Below are 18,831 nucleotides of genomic sequence, written 5' to 3' on the forward strand. Positions count from 1 at the left end.
AACATATTCCTTACTTGCTGACCTAAGTCCCTTGATGTATAACAGAATTAATTTACTTTCTTTGATTTGCAGATCACTGGACTTAAGGAGTGAAGAACCAGAAATTTTCCAGGCCACAGAAGCCAGCAAGTCTGTTTGAAGCAACCTCGGCTGTCTGATTAGCCTACCTATTGTTTAGCAAATTGTTTTTCTTTCTAGGTCACATAGATGATTTTACTTAACTCCCTTTGTGTATCCGAAGACCTTGCTGACCTTCACAGAAAGAACAGAGTAACAGTACTCTGTGTAACAGAGTACTGTTACACATCACAAAACACAAACAGAAACCCCCCTTGCTCAACTCTGGAGAACTGAGAAAATGTAGCTGGCATCATTGAGTCTATATGAAATCAAGAAATATTATAGGCCACTGTACTCCCTTTGCTAATTAAGTTCCCTAAATTCCTTTAAAAACCCTTGGGCCAGGTGGAAACCTCTGGAGACAAGAGTCTGCCTTCTCCCTAGGTTGCTGGCCTCCTGAATAAAGCTCAAATTCCTTTCCAATCAAAAACTTGTCTCTTGAGTAATGGCCTTTCAAGGGAGGGATAGCCAAACTTGGGTTTGGTAACAGACCTATAAGCTAAGTAAAATAAGTCAAATGGAGAAAGACAAATACTGTATGATTTCCACTCACATGGAATTAAAAACAAAACAACAAGTAAGCAAAATAAAATAAAAACTCATAGATATAGAGAAAAGACTACTGGTAAAGAGACGAAGGAAGTTGGGGGTGGGCAGAATGGATAACGAGGGTCAACTGTATGGTGATGGATGGTAATGAAACTTGAGGTGGTGAGGTGGTGATCATTTTGTAGTGTATACAGATGTTGAATTTTATTTTATTTTATTTATTTATTTTTTATTTATTTTTATTTTTTTCCAATATATGAAATTTATTGTCAAATTGGTTTCCATACAACACCCAGTGCTCCAGATGTTGAATTTTAAAGTTGTATATCTCAAATGTATATAACAAAATGTTTTAACACAAATATTAATCATAATTTGAGTCTATTATCTCAAATATATGTGCTTTGGTTACTAAAGGTCAGTGGAAAATAATTTATAGCATTTTATCTTGTTGCTAGAAAAGATGTTTCTTTTATATGTATATATAATGAATATATATTTAACATACATAGTTATATGCAATTATATATATACATATATATACACATATGTATATATATATGTATATATACACATGTATACATACATATGTGTATATATATGTATATATATGTGTATATATGTATATATATGTGTGTGTGTGTGTGTATAAAATTGGATTAGATTCAGATCTTCTTCCAGGGAGCCAGTCTTTGAAGTCAAAATTCTTTCAGCTTCATAATATGCATTAGGAAAAAAAAAAAGGTAATGAAGAGAGATGGAAACTAGCAATGTAAAAAATAGTGAATAAAATTAGCTTGTATTTTTTAAATTTTTGGTGGATGTGGTATATTCACAGGCCCCAGAACTGGCTACTTGCTGTGAAAGCTGAGGCAAGTTACAAGATCTTGCAAAAGGAAATAGCCATGTACCTACTTCATAAACTTATGGTGAGATTTGAGTGAAATGATCTGTGCAAATTCTAAACACAGTACATAGTAATTTTTTTTTAAAGGAATGTTGGCTACTATTATTTGCTCCTGGTGCCATGCTGAACAAACTCTATGGATGAGTTTATTTTCCAATTTTGTGAATGAAGAAACGGATACTTTGAAAAGTAAAATTTACATGGGCTAATGGGCTCAGACTGTCTCATACAAAAATAATATATCTTAACTATAATTCTATGTTTAGTGCTTTACAATGTTTTAGGTGATTTCCTCCCCCCCCCCGCAATTTTATCATGAAATTGAGAATCAGAGGGTTTTACCAGGTCACAAAGCTGGGATTTGAACTTTATTCTACCCAGATTCCAGAAGTTCTTTGCTCAGCACCTTGCTTGAGTACACTTGGGATTGTGGCATTTGGGAGGAGCTTATGTATGTAAATAATGCTTTTTCACTAGTTTTGTTTTGTTTTGTAAAAATATAACAAAGTAAATAAATAAGATGATGTCCTTGTAGTGGTGTGGGCAAGGTGATGATAAGAAATGAGAACCAATTAAGGGAATATAAAACAGACAAATGAAAATTTGGTGGGTAAGATTAGAAAAAAAGGTTTAGAAGCAGAGAAGAAGAAAACATTCCTTGAATCCTCTGTAGTTTGATGTCCATATGTAATAAAGTAACCAGATATTCAGAAAATAGTTTTCATTAGCAATCCAGAAAAGTAATCAAATCATTATGGTGTTAAACTCAGTACTAATCTATTATTTTCATATTCAGTAGAAATTAAGTAAGTGCTTCCAGAATAAATCATATCAAATAATGAGGATATAAAATAAAAAAGAGAATTTAGATGTCAGATTGTAATAAAAATAAGAACAAATTAGACTAATTTTAAGTTGATTACAAGTTTTGAAGTACATATACAACTAGAAACACTGAACTGTTTTAATACTACCATTCTCTGCTGTAACATAGCAGTTATAATAGTTAGAGTTTATTGATGAAAATAAAAGTCACTATTTGAAAGATTTATATATTTTACTTTCATTTCCTTTTCCCTCTCAGCACCAAGTGCTAATCTGGGGAAATAAAATAAAATTAAATTAAAACCTAAACCTAAAATAATTCTGTCTTACTAGTTAATGTATTATTCAGTAATTGAATGACAAATTAAAATCATTTTTTTCTTAGTCTAATTCTAGAATATGTAGAATTGATTTTTACATCTAAATCTTCATGACAATACAATAGTATACTTTCTTTATTTCATATTAATGATATTTCACTTTTTCATGGGTCTTGATTAAAAAAAGGATCATTATGTATCTCTTCTGTTCTGAATACAAAAGTCATATCCCTGAGTTATTAATTGTGAGTATTCATGGAAGAAACTATTTGTTTTTGTTTCTGCGTTTCGTTGCTCCAAGGACAATGCAGCATTTCTGTTTCAAAATGAATAATGCTATTTTAAGAGCAAAATGTGTATCCAGTTTATATCATCACCTATATAAACACTATTACATCCCCCCTGAGCATAAAAAGTGTCTGGGCAAAGTGACTGCCCCAGGGGCTGAGAACAACTCTGGGTGAGGCATTCACATTTGCAATACAGAGATTGTTCTCTCAGTTTCAATTTGCTTTTAATGGGATAACTGTGGTTTCACTTACTGGGTGTTAAACATTTTTATATAACACTATAAATGTGAATATTGAGGCTAAAACAAAAGTAAGCATGTTTTACTTAATAAAATAATCTGAATACTTGTATTAATACTTCCATGGAAATGAGTTCACTAGCCATTGAATTCACTAAGCGGGCAGAGGAGGAGCTCTGTGATTAGGATTGTCCTGAATGCTGTTCAGGTTATAACCTGCACGATGATCTCATGTGGAGAGGATGAGTGAGTTCTGAGATCAAACCCGTCCTTCCTTGTCAAGTAATGTACCTAGGTATCTTGGAGGAAAGGGCATAATCATCTGTCCCCTTACAGTGAGGGAGGGGCTTGTGGTAACTATAGTCCCGTCTACAATTACACAACATTGGCCAGCATCATAAATGGATTGTACTTTTCAGTAAGCTCTGAACACTCTGTGAGGTTCCACTAGAATACAACTTCTTGGACAGGATTTGGTGGCCCAAAGCTAAATAACATTTAGGGTGTCTTTAACCTGCTTATATCAATCCAAATTTCAGTTGTGTTTTACAGATATATCTAGTGAGGAAACTGGCATTTAATTGTTTGAACTCTGTTCTGTTCAGAATATTCCAAGTCCCATACATCCTTATTTGGACTATAAAGTAGAGGAGATGGAGACAAAAGGATAAATTACAAAGCTTGAGTTACAGTGAAAGAGTCACCCAAGATTATGACAATGGTGGAAGAGTTGTTACATGAAGACAAAAAAATTCTGATAATTGGTAATATGATGTGAACTCAAGATTTTCAACTGATGAAAATAAAATATGGCAGTAATTTATAGTACTTAACTAATTTAAATTTTTTAAATGTTTACTTATTTTTGAGAAAGAGAGCACAAGCAGGGGAGGAGCAGAGAGAAAGGGAGACAAAGAATCCAAAGCAGGCTCCAGGTTCTGAGCTGTCATGACTCACAGAGCCCGATGCTGGGCTCAAACTCACGAACCATGAGATCATGACCTAAGTGGAAGTCAGATGCTTAACCAAGTGAGCCACCCAGGCGTCCCTACAGTACTTAACTAATTTAAAGACAGAAGTAAATATGTAGTGAAGGCAGGCTTCTATCAGACACTGTGTAAGGTAAGGATGATGACATGATGTAGACCAGAGCCTAAGAAAGAATTATCAACATTATTTAAGGCTGGTTTCCTCCATGGATAAGAGAAGAGTGGACCTGTATAAATCAAATTAATTAGCCTGTGTGTCCTTCTGTGACATTTGGGAAAATACATGTTTATATGAACTACTCAGAAAAATGGTAAGTTATCAGTTTTTGCTTATCAAGCTTTTTAGGAGATAATCAGACTGATGTGGGCAAGCAACATTCCTGAAGAAATCTCATAATGGTTAGAATTGCTAACATCTAAGACTAAGCTATAAAACACTGGTAGATCTTACTGGTGAAGTTCCTTTTTTAAAAAAAATGGTTGTCAATTTTATTTATTTTTTATTGTAGTTAGAACATTTAAGGTGATATCTATTCTTTAGCAAGCTGTTAAGTGCTTTTAACCATAGGCACAATGTTGCACCATAGATCCCTAGAACTTATTCACCTGGCATAACTGAAACATTATGGGAAGTTGCTATTCAGTTGAAGGCCCTTCTTTGGGGAACATAAAAAATGAGTGTATAACACCAGGTCAGACTTCCTGGCTCTGAATCTCAGCTTTGCCACTAATGTGCTATGGGAGATTACCCAAAGAATCTGGACTACATTTTCTCACTGGTAAAAGGAGATAATAATAGTACCTTCTACATAAGGTTGTTATAAAAGCTAAATGAGTCAATGCACATAAAATAGAAAGGTGTCCATTTTCTAGTATTGTTATTGTAATTGTAATTTCCAAACACATAAATGTCAAAGTCCTCCCACATTTGGCTGCTTTTAAAATCTAAAATTCAGAACACAAGAAAAAGAAGAACTCAACAATGGGTAGATTTTCAAGGACAAAAATGGTAAAGAAAAGAATGAGAATTATATCAAAACCAATTTATGTTGAGGGTGGAAAAAGGTAGCATGAGCACATTTTGGGAGATGGTGGTTACATGACTGGCTGTAGTGGTAGTTACACAACTTTATGCATTTGTCATAACTAAAGAACTATATGTCAGAGAGTAAATTTTACTATACACATTTTAAAACCCCTGAAAAAAGAACCCTCAGCTAGCTATGCTAATAAATAAAATGAGGAAGGAATGAAAAGTAATCTTCAAGAGAACAATTATTCTTCAAATAACTTTGGAGGAAAGGTACATCAGTATGATTCAGAGCCTTGCCTGGAAAGAGCCCTTGGGAGCAGGGACAAGGGTCTGGGAGGGTGTCTACAGCATTTTCCAAGAATTTGTTTGGTTGGTTTGTTGCTTACTTGGTCTTTGCTTTTGTGACTAGACTGTGAAGAATCTCAGGCTTGGGGCACCTGGGTGGCTCAGTTGGTTAAGCATCTGACTTTGGCTCAGGTCATGATCTTGCAGTTTGTGGGTTCAAGCCCCGCACTCTGTATCTCTCTCTCTCAAAAATAAATAATAACATTAATTTTTTTTTAAAAAAAGAAAAGAATCGCAGGCTAAGTCAAAAGTACCCGCAAGTTCTGACTGACACCTAGCAAAAACATGGGTATCATTTTTGAGGAAGGAGGTCTTCCACTTTCCACTATGGACTGGTGAGAAGCACTCAGAATGGGGCTTCATTTGAATGCTACACCTGCTTCAGAATGGCTCCATACTTCCAAGTGAATCTACAGTACTATAAATCTTAACCTAGAGCATCAAAACTAATCTAGAAATGGCAAGATACACATATTACCGTAAAAAAGAAACCTAGCAATTATAAGATATATATTGAAATGGTAAAAATGACTCATATAAGTGTTGTGTTTCATAACTGCCTTTGTAAGGTTACATTCATTGCTTGTGGCAACTATTATAGCATTTTAAGTGTTCAGACCTTGATAAAGATATTTTTACTTAAAAGAGACAAGGTTCTGAAATGGTGTTCATTGTTTTAATATCAGAGAATTGAAATGTTTATTCTACTTCTTTTATCTGCAAGAGTTATAATTTTATGTCTAGGTGGCGATTTCAACATTCAGGTAGAAATGCTTTCAGATGCTGTATCTTATCAAATAAAACCTACAGAGTATGCCAAAACAGAGTAGTGTGCTGAGTAAATGTTCAACTTCTCAACAACATGTCAATGATACTCAATTGATAAGTGTTCCCTAGTTTGTATAATTTCACATAAACAACAGGAACCCTACTACCCACATGGCTGCCTGACTGTTATGTCCTCAGGGGACCCAAATAACCAGAATCCCAGAACCCAGGGGGTATCAACAAACTGTCTCAAGTCCACTGTGGAGTCTGTAAATGGTGATTGTTATTTTTTAGTGACCAAAAATATACCCCATGTATATTCCTGAGAGCTTATTACTTCTTGAGGAAATTAGGCATTCACCATCTCTTCTGAGTGGATGCACCTGAATGTTGAAGATAAGATGAGTGACAGAAGACACAGGAAAAAAGCAACAAATCTGCAAAGGTAGAAACTAGAAGAAAGAGAGGGGAAAAGATGCATGGACACAAGCTTTTTTAATCAATGTATACTTAAAAAGAATATGACCAAAGGCAGAAATGGCCAAAACACCAATTCTAAATTATTCTTTAAATAAAATCAACTTACTAAGCTTGTCCATCTCTATACTGACCCTTGTTGGAGGTAATAATGATTTCAATATTGATAAGAGCTAACATTTATAGAGGACCTGCTGTGTGCCAGGCACAACTGACATAAAGATCAGGATTGTGAAGTTTACACAAATGTAGAAAACACTTGTAGTAAGATATACTCTAAACACTAGGATTTCCTGCTAATAGCCTAAGTGATTGGTTACTAGCATCATAGAACATCCATTTCATATTTTTTAAGTGTGTTCATTGCTTAAAACTTGGTTGATAATTAACGTCATTGGTTGAGGATATTGTCAAAATCGTATGCACACATACATAAACATATTTTTTAAATGTATTAAATACACATTATTATTTTTTCAATAATTACCTTGTTGACATTTGCAAATATATCCATTGATGTGATCTCCACAGTTTGCACCATTTAGACATGGTGATGAAGAACATTCATTTATATTAATTTTACAAAATTTTCCAGAAAATCCAGGAAGACATCTAAGAAAGAAAAAAATATATATATATACACACACACACATACATATATATAATATATACATGAGTCTATATTATGGAGTTCATATTTTTCAAATTTGAGTAAAATTAAGCACATGAAGTAGTTCATTATGGTTGGTTTATGAGAACTAATTTAGTTCAATATTTTCAATAAAATTAAGGCCTACTGACTAAAAGCAACCACAACCACAGATAAAGAGGTGGAAAAAGTGCATAAGTATCACAGAGCTCAGTCATTTTAGATATTATTCTTTTCATTCTCTTTCAAGTATATGTAGCTTGATATACATGTTTTATTAAAGTATCTATGCCTGTATTATAGAGATCATTGACTAAAGTTAATTATAAGATCATAAACTTTTAAAATAGTGAAAACCTTTATAGTGTATAAAGTGTTTCACAAATATTTATTTTTTTAAAGTTTTTATTTAAATTCCAGTTAGCGTACAGTATAATATTAGCTTCAGGTGTATAATACAGTAATTCAACACTTATATACAATACCTGGTGCTCATCACAAGAGCACTCCTTAATCCCCATCACCTATTTCACCCATCCCCCACACAGTTTCCCTCTGGTAACCATAAGTTTGTTCACTATAGTTATAAGGTCTGCATCTTGGTTTGCTTCTTTTTTCCCCCTATGATCATCTGTTTTGTTTCTTAAATTCCAAAAATGAGTGAAATCATATATTTGTCTTTCTCTGACTGACTTATTTTGCTTACCATACTATACTCTAGCTCCATCCACATTGTTGCAAATGACAAAGTTTCATTCTTATTTTATGGCTCAGTAATATCCCATTGTGTGTGAGCATGTGCATGTGTATATATCACATTTTCTTTATCCACACAAATACTTGTGTGGGGAGATTCCCTAGTGACCCCTATTACCCTAAAACCTGGACACATTTAAATTTATAAAATAATTTTAAATTTAGCATATAACTAAAGCCATTATAGAAGGCAATATAACATTTAAAGTATTGGTTCTGCTTATTCTTGGTTTGATAGTGATATTACCTTTCATCTGGAAATTCTCTCATTCAAATGTGTTTTCAGAGATTCAGGAATATACAACTGTACCTTGCCTTGAGGTGATATAAAAGGTTGAACTGTGGTCCCTAAACAGTATGTCCAAGTCCTAATACTTGGTACCTGTGATCATGACCTTATTTGGAAAAAAGGTTTTTGCAGATGTAACCAAGTTAAGGATCTTTGAGAAGAGCTCACCCTAAATTAACCGGGTGGGCCTTAAATTCAAAGACAAGTCTCCTTATAAGAAGAGAAGACACATAGGGAAGAGGGGCATGTAAAGAAGGAGGTGGAGGTTGGTGTCATGCAACTCCAAGTCAAAGACTATGTGGAACTTCTAGAAACTAAAAAAAGGTAGGATTCTCTCCTAGCACCTATTGAGAAAGTGTGATCTGTTGACATCTTGATTTTAGATTTCTCTTCTTTACAACTGTGACCAAATAAGTTTCTATTGTTTTAAGCCACAAGTTTGTAGTAATTTGTTATGTCATCCCTAGGAAACAAATACAAGGAATGGCATTGAGTGCATCTGCTTTGTTTCCTTTTCATATTATTCCTTCAAGGCTAATTTTATACAAACCACTAAAATGTCAGTTGTCAAACCATGGTCTAAGAAATGATGGAGGATATACAAACAATAATTAAAGTGCAATGTTCTGGAGTGTCTGTACTGAGTGCCTACAACATGACAGATCTTTTCTGAATCCTAGAACATATGAAAAAAATTAAATTTTGTGTCTGGCTTCAATATAACCTGCCTAATTGAGAAAATAGAGAAGTAGCAAATTTTATAACATATTAAGGATTATAGTAAAATAATTATAAAATAAAACATATGGACAGGTGCATTTGGCTTTAGGAAGAATATATACAAAGATGAGAATAAGAACAATGTAGCTTAATCCAGAAATTACAAGAAATTTTAAATGGCTGACACATAATATGTGAAGGCAAGTCTGGGGTGTTGATAGAAAAAAAAAAGGATAGATTAATAAATGGAGATGAGAATTCTATAATTTTAGATTTCAGTTTATACAATAGCTAATATTTACTGAAAACTTATGCACAAGAACTTTTCTAAGGTCACAGCACTAGCAAATTACATAGTTGGAATTTAAAACCAAAAAGTGTGATTGCGTGGTGCACAGCCTATACTCATTATCCAAATTTGGCTCTTTATTTCCAGCACCTGTCTCTACCAAGCCAAAGCTAATAAATAATTATGTATTAAACAATCCAGCATGTTCTAGCAACCCTAGTATGCTACACGCTCACTGAGCCTAAATTGAAGACTCTGTCCTAACAACAAAACCTGTTTTAACTATGTATGGATGTATGAACTCATTTTTCACTAAGAAGTAAAAATCCTTGATAATAAATTACTACTGAGACTACGAACTTTCTTCTTTGTAGCTTCTAGAAATCCAATTCCTTTTAGAGGAAATTCTCTATTGGTGGTGTTCCCCTATGGAAAATAAACAAATTAGGGTTCGTTTTGTTCATGACTGAAGTTTTCACTGCCTTTCCTTTAATATCATAAGTTGTTCTTCAAAAATACTCTTATTAATTTAGATACTTGCCAGCATTATAAGAAATGCCTAGTTATCCACATTCTAATCCATCATCAATATTAATATTATTTTTAAGTTACACTGCAAAGAAAAAACAACTGTATGCCTCATAGTTCTTTTGAAGGAAGTAACTTTAACAATTATTTAATAGATTCTTTTTCTTAAAATAATTTTAGACTTATAAAAAATTTATAGAAGTTTATAGGAAAGTTGCAGGGGTAGTTAAGAGAGTTTCCATATACTCCATACCCAGTTTCCTTTATTGTTAACATCTTACATTAATATGATACATTTGTCATAGTTAATTATCCAATGTTGGTAAAATATTATTATCTAAAGTCTGTATATTATGAGAATTTCCTTAGTTTTTCCCTAATGTTTTTCTCTTTCCTTTTCTTTAAAAAAATTTTTTTTTAATGTTTATTTATTATTGAGAGACAGACACAGAGCCTGAGCAGGGGAGGGGGAGAGAGAGGGGAAGACACAGAATCTGAAGCAGGCTCCAGGCTCCAAGCTGTCAGCACAGACCCGACGCGGGGCTTAAACCCATAAACCGTGAGATCATGACCTGAGCTGAAGTCAGTCGCCCAGCCAAGTGAGCCACCCAGGTGCCCCTCTTTCTTTCCTTTCATTTTCTCTCTTTCTTTCTCTTTCTTTCTTTCTTTCTTTCTTTCTTTCTTTCTTTCTTTCTTTCTTGCTCTCTTTCTTTCTTTTCTGTTACAGCCCCTTATCCAGGACACAAGAACATTTAGTTGCCATATCTCCTTAGCTCCTCTAAACTGTGATAGTTTCTTATACTTATTGTCTTTGTTTTAAAGTTTTATTTCATTTGAGAAAAACCAAGACATTGTGAGTAGGGCAGGGGCAGAGAGAGGGAGAGAGAGAATCCCAACCAGTCTCCCCACCACTAGCACAGAGCTGAAATGTGGCTTGAACTCATGCAACCACCAAATCATGACCAGCTAAAACCAAGAGTTGGATGCTTAACCAACTGTGCCACCTAGTTTTCAATTTTTTTTTAATAAACTCCAGAGTTCTGAGAAGTATTTGTTGCTGTCCTTCAACTTGGGCTTGTTTGATGGTATTGTCATGATTTTACTGGTGATAGGAGTATTAGGGATAAAGATAGCAAAACTCATTTTCATTAAGTCATATCAAGTATACCCTTTAGAAGGAAGTAGCCATATACATCCCACACTTAGGGGTGAAGAGTTATACTATATTTCCTTAAGGGGCAAGTATCTACAACATAATTTTTCTTTATTCATACATAAGTTTTGTTTATTGGAATGGTGATGATGATGCTCATCATTGTGAATGTTAAAATGTATTTGTGACTGTAGCTAAATATAAATATGCCATAGAACTGTGAAGTCTATGTAGTTATGTAAACTCAATAAAGAAATCATTTTGGATAATTTACAAAAAAAAAGCCCCCTTTCCCCCCCATCCTGCACCAGAGCGCAGAGCACGTGCTGAGCACACAACTTCTGCCTTCAAGCTAGATTTTCTCCCTGACAAGATGGTTGAGGGCTGCCTGCTAATCCTGACAGAATTAACAGCACAGCCAACAGATGAAAAGTGCTTTGGATCACTCAGACCAACCAGACCCAAATCCCATTAAGAAGTTTGTTGGACAGGGGCGCCTGGGTGGCGCAGTCGGTTAAGCGTCCGACTTCAGCCAGGTCACGATCTCGCGGTCCGTGAGTTCGAGCCCCGCGTCGGGCTCTGGGCCGATGGCTCAGAGCCTGGAGCCTGTTTCCGATTCTGTGTCTCCCTCTCTCTGCCCCTCCCCCGTTCATGCTCTGTCTCTCTCTGTCCCAAAAATAAATAAAAAACGTTGAAAAAAAAAACAATTAAAAAAAAAAAAAAAGTTTGTTGGACAGATCCCCGGTCCTGGTTGGAAAGGAAGCTGGGAGAACTTTTTGAGCCTTACGGAGCCATCTACCAGATCAGCGTCCTCCCCGACTGGAGTCAGAACCCTCCCCAGAGTAAAGGTTGTTGCTTGGTAACATTTTATACAAGAAAAACTGCACTTGAGGCCCAGAATGCACTGCAGAATATTAAAACTTTACCTGGGATATATCATCCCATTCAGTTGAAACCTACAGATAGCGAAAAGTCAGACGCCATGGAAGAAAATTGTTCATAGGAATGGTTTTGAAGAAATGTAATGAGAATGATATCAGTGATGTTTTCTCCATTTGGCCAGATAGAAGAATGCCAGATTGTCCCGGGACCCGACGGGCTGAGTCGAGGCTCTGCGTTTGTCACATTTTCTGTAAGGGCAATGGCACAGAATGCAATCAAAGCCATGCATCAGTCTCAGACCATGGAGGGCTGCTCCTCACCCGTCATAGTCAAGTTCGCAGACACTCAGAAGGACAAAGAACAAAGGCGCCTCCAACAGCAGCTGGCACGGCAGATGCAACAGTTCAACACTGCTGCCTGGGGGAACCTGACAAGTCTGGGCAGACTCACCCCACAGTACCTGGCGCCTCTGCAGCAGGCCACCTCCTCCAGCAACCTGGGTGCGTTCAGTGGCATTCAGCAGATGGCTGGTATGAATGCCCTGCAGTTACAGAACCTGGCAACGATGGCAGCAGCAGCGGCTAAGGCCCAGACCTCAGCCACCACCACCAAGCAAACCCTTTGTCCACCACGAGCAGCACCCCAGGAGCCCTCGTAAGTCCAGTGGCTGCTTCAACCCCCAACTCCAGTGCTGGTGCAGCCATGAATTCTCTGACCTCTCTTGGGACTCTGCAAGGGCTGATGGGAGCCACTGTAGGACTGAATAATATGAATGCACTAGTGAGTACCATCAACAGACATAGCTCCCTGAAAACAAGGGGTTTGATTTGATCGCCTGCCTGTCCTTTCCTTGGTCTGCAAAGTAACATGCCAGTGGGAATGGCTGTCCTCAGCACGTGCTCATAACTGCTGTGCGAGGTCCTCAGGTCCGTGTGTACGCCTCTCTGCATCCCATCTGTTGTGCTTTGTTGGTATTTTCCCTACATTACCATGAGGGACTACAGACAGACTCTGTTGGATGGCAGAGAAGCTATGACTATGAAGTTCTTGTGTGGAGTCTATGTCATACAAATGTTGTTTCCAGCAAGGACAACAGGCTTAAATTATTTTGTTTTTTATTGTTTGCAGTTGGGGTAATAAAGGTATGTATAGTCCATGGGGAATTAAGAATGTGTCTAGTTTCAAACAGTCCCTACGAAACAGTGTGAACCAGGAAAAGTGTTTACTTAAACCAAAAATCGTGAACAAAGAAACAAACAAAAAACACAACTGTCTTCTGCTTAGCCTGTGCAGGCGCAAGCCCACAAGATGGCGGCGGTTGGAGCCGGCCTTCTGAGGCGGGCAGGGTCCACCCTGCTGCTCTGAAGCCTGCATCTGTCTGCTTGGCAGCTGTTGGCTCCCACCCGGCTCTATCACAAGACAGTTGTTGATCACTGTGAAAATCTGAGGAATGTGTGCTCCCTTGACAAGACACCAAAAAATGTTGGATATGGATTGGTGGGAGCTCCAGCATGTGGTGACTGGATGGAATTACAGATTCAAGTAGATGAAAAAGGGACGACTGTGGATGCCAAGTTTAAAACATTTGGCTGTGGTTCTGCAACTGTCTCCAGGTCATTAGCCACAGAATGGGTACAAGGGAAGACGGTGGAGGAAGCCCTGACCATCAAGAACACAGACATTGCCAAGGAGCTCTGCCTTCCCCTCCTGAAGCTGCACTGTTCCATCCTGGCGGAAGATGCAATCCAGGCTGCCTTGGTGATGACAGACTGAAACAAGAATCCAAGAAAAGAGAGGTAGAGAAGAAATGAGCCCTCAGCTAAGCGTCCAGCAGGTCATATACACTGTTTGTCCACCCACCACGCAATCACCGTAGATGTTCAGAAGCTCCTGACACTACAGTAAAAGAGCCCTGAGACATGCACAGCACTTGCTGGTCACATTGTGGCTCTAACGCAATCAAAATACACAGTTTACTTGTTCCAAATCCCGTGCTTTATTTCAGCCCACTTCTATCGCCTTAACCCAGTTTGTGTATATTTTGAGTTGTGTGCATGGCCTGAAAACTAAAATCAGAAACGAAGTCTCAAGTACGTAGTCCACGAAGTACACAAATGCCGAATTTCACTTGAACCTATCTGAGGAAGATTACCAGTAGAAGGCTTTGGTATGATTATTTGATACAGCCAATTACTGTACATAAAACAGATTTGCATACATATATATAATAAAATAATGTAAGACCATTATTTTATTATATATGTGTATGCAAATCTGTTTTATGTACAGTAATATACACATACAGTTTTATATACATATATATGTGTGTGTGTATATATATATACATATACATATATATATATGTATACATATATATATATATATGTATACATATATATATATATATATATTTGGTTCCAGTATAGAAACCCCCATGTTGAGATGGTCGGGAGTGAGAAGAGGTAAGCAAGGATGGCTGGTTTCTCAAGGCTACGTGATAAATTTCACATATATATAATATATATAATTCATATATATATTGTCTTGAGAGAAAACTGAAGGAGTAGCTAACAGTCTGTTAGGTGAAAGATCATTAAAACAGGTTCTTTGATTACTGATAAAGGTGTGATTTTTGGCAGATTTGTTGGAAGGCGTTTAAAGAAGTGAGTGATATTGGTATAATAAAACTCCTTCTAGGGGTGCCTGGGTGGCTGAGTTGGTTATCTGGCTGACTCTTGATTTCAGCTCATGTGGTGATCTCACTGTGAGTTCCATTACCATGTGGGGTCTGAGCTGGTGCTGAACCTGCTTGGGAGTTTCCCTCTGCCCCTCCCTCCATTCTCAAAATAAATAAACTTAAAAAAAAAAACCTCCTTCTGTTTCCCTATAGTTATGCATGTGAACAAGATTTCTCAATGTTTAATCTCTGAAAATGGAATGTAGGAATGTGAAATATATATATATATATATATATATATGACATATATACATGAAATATATATGCTATATGTTATATATATGTCATATAAATGACATACATATGAGACATATATATGACATACATATGAGACAAATATATATGACATATATATGTCATATATATGACATACAGATGAGACATATATATGTGTGTGTATGTGTGTGTGTGTGTGTGTGTGTGTGTGTATTGTTGCTTGAACATGTATATTATCACCTAGCCTGGAGAAACCAGCAATCCTTGCTTGAACATGTACCTCTTCTTGCCCCGGGCTCATCTCAACATGCGGGTTTCTATACTGGAACTTTACCTGGCATTTGATTCCTATTTTGGGGTCATTTCAATTCTTTACTGCAATCCTACTATTATCTCAAATGGGACATCTCGAAGGACTAATGACTAATCAGCCCATGATCACACATTACTTTGGTGTCGTGGATTTGGTAGTTTTAAATTTTAGAGGGGAACTTGCTATCACTCATCTATCTATCTATCTATCTATCTATCTATCTATCTATCATATATATATGACAACCCGTGGCATGTACTCATGAGATGGAAATGCTTATTTCAATGTTGCGGATTCCAAGAAACCCGGATTTGGGGAACTACACCAAGTGTGAAAGCCCACAAGATCTAAAAATCAAAAGTTGCTGCAGATAAACATTGAACAGTTATGAAATGAAGAAGAAAGGGAACAATTAGACCTGAAACCCCAATGTCAGGGAGACCCCGAGTCATCAAGCCTGAGGTAGACTCTTCTCTTTGCTACAATTACATGTTTCCCATACAAACGCTGGACTGCAAACAGAAAGAGTGGAAGAAAGTTCCAAACAATATCCCTCCAGACATTGTTAAACTTGACTTGTCATACAATGAAATCAACCAGCTTTGACCCAAGGAGTTTGAAGATATTCATGAGCTAAAAAAATTAAACCTCAGCAGCAATGGTATTGAATTCATAGATACTGGTGCTTTTTTAGGATTCACACATTTAGAAGAGTTAGAATTATCAAACAAAAGTCTACAAAACTATGATTGTGGTGTATTAGAAGACTTGTATTTTTTGCAACTCTTGTGGCTCAGAGATACCCTTGGAAATGTGACTACAATATCCACTACCTCTACTACTGGTTAAAGCACCACTACAACGTACAATATAATGGCCTGGGATGCAAGATGCCTTAAGAATACACAGGGTGGTTTGTGGGAAAATATGTTCACAGTTACTTTGAAGAATGCCCCAAAGACAAATTACACCCTGAGACATTTGATTAAGGTCGAGAAGATGATGACTGGGAGAAGATTCATAGGGATCATGCAGCAGAGAAGCAAAGTGCAAGAATCCCTATAGTAGAATAACTTAGAAATTATTCTGGTTGCAACTAGTTTTGAATTGCTATACCGGTGTCAGAAAACCATATGTTTACATTTTGATTAGCTGTGTTGCCTATTTATGCAGTATCCAGCTAAAGGAAGGTTCCCTTAATTATTATTATTATTGCGAGAAATTCTAGCAATCAAAGGAATGCTTTCATCCTGCTTGCCTGCCTGTTTGCAGACCAGCCTTTGGCAAAGATTCCACACAGGTAAACTGCAGGAGTTGGGTCCTACTGATGGCATTGGAATTTCATATGTCCTGTATATATGTTTTTACTGCCTTTTGCAAATAAAATTAAAAACTTGGTTTTAAAAATTAAAACCAAGTTTTTAATTAAAAATTAAAAAACTTGGTTCAATATATATATATGTATATGTATATATATGTGTGTGTATATATATGTATATGTATATATGTGTGTGTATATATATATGTAAATATATATATATATATATCATATGTATATGCATTCCTAGCTTAAGGAAGAATATATACAACTATATGTGTATATAATAAGCCTTATTATGTATATAAACTTTGCTGAGATTTGAGTGGTATTGTTTTTAATCTATAGATCAGGTCGGGGAGAAAACAAGTTGGGAAGAAATGACATCTTAAAAATATTGAGTGTTCTAATTAGTAAGAAATATTTCTCCATTGGGGTGCCTGGGTGGCTCAGTCAGTTAAGCATCGACTCCTGATTTCACAGGTCATGATCTCATGGTTCATGGGTTCAAGCCCTATATTGTGCTCTGTATTGATAGTGTGGATCCTGCTTGAGATTCTCTCTGCCTCTTTGCCCCTCCCCAGCTCATGCTCTCTCTCTCTCTCAGAATAAGTGAATAAACATTTCTCCACTTACTTAGATTGTGAATAAGAAATATATCTCAATTTATTAGATCATGTTTATTTCATGAGTGTTTTGCAGTTTTCCACATACAGATGTTATAGGTATTTTGTTAGATTTATATATACGTCTTTTATTTTGGGATGGTTGTTTTGTAAGTGGTATTTGTTTTTTGTTTCTTTCTTTCCAATATACCAATGTTCATTGCTAGAAAGCAATTGATTTTTGTATACCTTATATCTTGCAAACTTGTTAAAGCATCTTATTAGTTCCAGGGGTGGTTTTTGGAAAAAAAAAAAAAAAGTAGATTCTTTGGAGTATCCCACAAAGACAATTATACCATCTGTGAATAAAGACAGATCAATTTCTTTTTGTCCTATCTGTAAATATTTTATTAGGTTAAGGAAGTTCCTACTAATTCTTAGTTTTTTGACAGCCATTATCATGAATGAACTTTGACTTTTCTCAGATGATTTCTGTGCATCTAATATTATAATTTATGGTTTTTCTTATTCATCTGTTAATATCATATGGTCAAATGATACATGATATGCTAATATGACTGATATGATTATATGTTTTTTAAATTATTTGTGAATATGATTAATTAATTACATAGATTGGTTTATGAATGTTAAACCAGGCTTGCTCTCCTGGCATGATCCCCACTTGTTGATTTCAGGCTTGAATACAGTCCTCTTCTTGTAATCTGCAAATGGCTTATAATTTTAATTTAAACTTTTATCATTAAACTTTTACTCTTTTTGCAAGGTTGTGTCATCTTTATATTCTTAGCTTGAATAATGAAAAGATTCTATACATCCTCTTACTGTTTTGTTTTTTGTTTTAGAGAGAGAATGGGAGAGGGGGGAGGGGAAGAGGGGCAGAGGGAGAAAGAGAGAGAATCTCAAGCAAGCTCCAGGCTCAGTGTGGGACCTGATCCCATGACTCTGGGACTATAACTTGAGCCAAAATCAAGAGTTGGATGCTCAACCAACTGAGGCACCCAAGCTCCCCACCCATCTTTAAAATATAGAAATGCATAACAGTTTTTAGCCCTATACTCTACAAAAATATTTATACCATGACTAAGAATAATCCTTAATATATCAAATAATTGAGCTATTTTTATTGCTGTTATAGGCAATTTAATCTCAAATATATCTATTTACCTCAGAAACATCTTAATGGGATTTCTGACATATTGAAATGATGTACCTGGTTTGTTTATACAAAAAAAATGTATTAAAGAACTAATAATACACCTCTGTCCTAAAAAATAACAAGCTGAACAGACTGAAAAATTAAACTATTCCTGGTCCACAAGAGAGGGAGGGAATGGGGCAAACCACTGATCCCAACACTGAAGAGACAGGGGAATACAGGGAGTCCTGGGTTACTGGCATAGAGACTCACACAAGGAAATTGAGATAGGCACCAGAGCCTGAGAAGAAAGCTTGAGCTTTAATTGATGCATTGCTAGAGGCTTGGTGTGGAA

General features: G+C 36.1%; 1 protein-coding gene and 3 pseudogenes across 1 annotated transcript in view; 3 read left to right on the forward strand and 1 right to left on the reverse strand.

Moving 5' to 3' along the window:
• The window catches only part of EYS (eyes shut homolog), a 1,624,793-nt gene that overhangs the window by 780,578 nt on the left and 825,384 nt on the right, over nucleotides 1-18,831 (reverse strand). Inside the window, 1 exon segment of the mRNA XM_049653864.1 lies at nucleotides 7,350-7,474. Within this exon segment, the coding sequence (XP_049509821.1) occupies nucleotides 7,350-7,474 (125 nt within the window).
• LOC125938157 (CUGBP Elav-like family member 2) lies at nucleotides 11,489-12,959 on the forward strand (annotated as a pseudogene).
• On the forward strand, nucleotides 13,359-13,939 carry LOC125938606 (iron-sulfur cluster assembly enzyme ISCU, mitochondrial-like; annotated as a pseudogene).
• On the forward strand, nucleotides 15,626-16,467 carry LOC125938158 (leucine-rich repeat-containing protein 17-like; annotated as a pseudogene).

Source organism: Panthera uncia (assembly GCF_023721935.1).
Source record: "Panthera uncia isolate 11264 chromosome B2 unlocalized genomic scaffold, Puncia_PCG_1.0 HiC_scaffold_24, whole genome shotgun sequence".
Classification (NCBI taxonomy): Eukaryota; Metazoa; Chordata; class Mammalia; order Carnivora; family Felidae; genus Panthera; species Panthera uncia.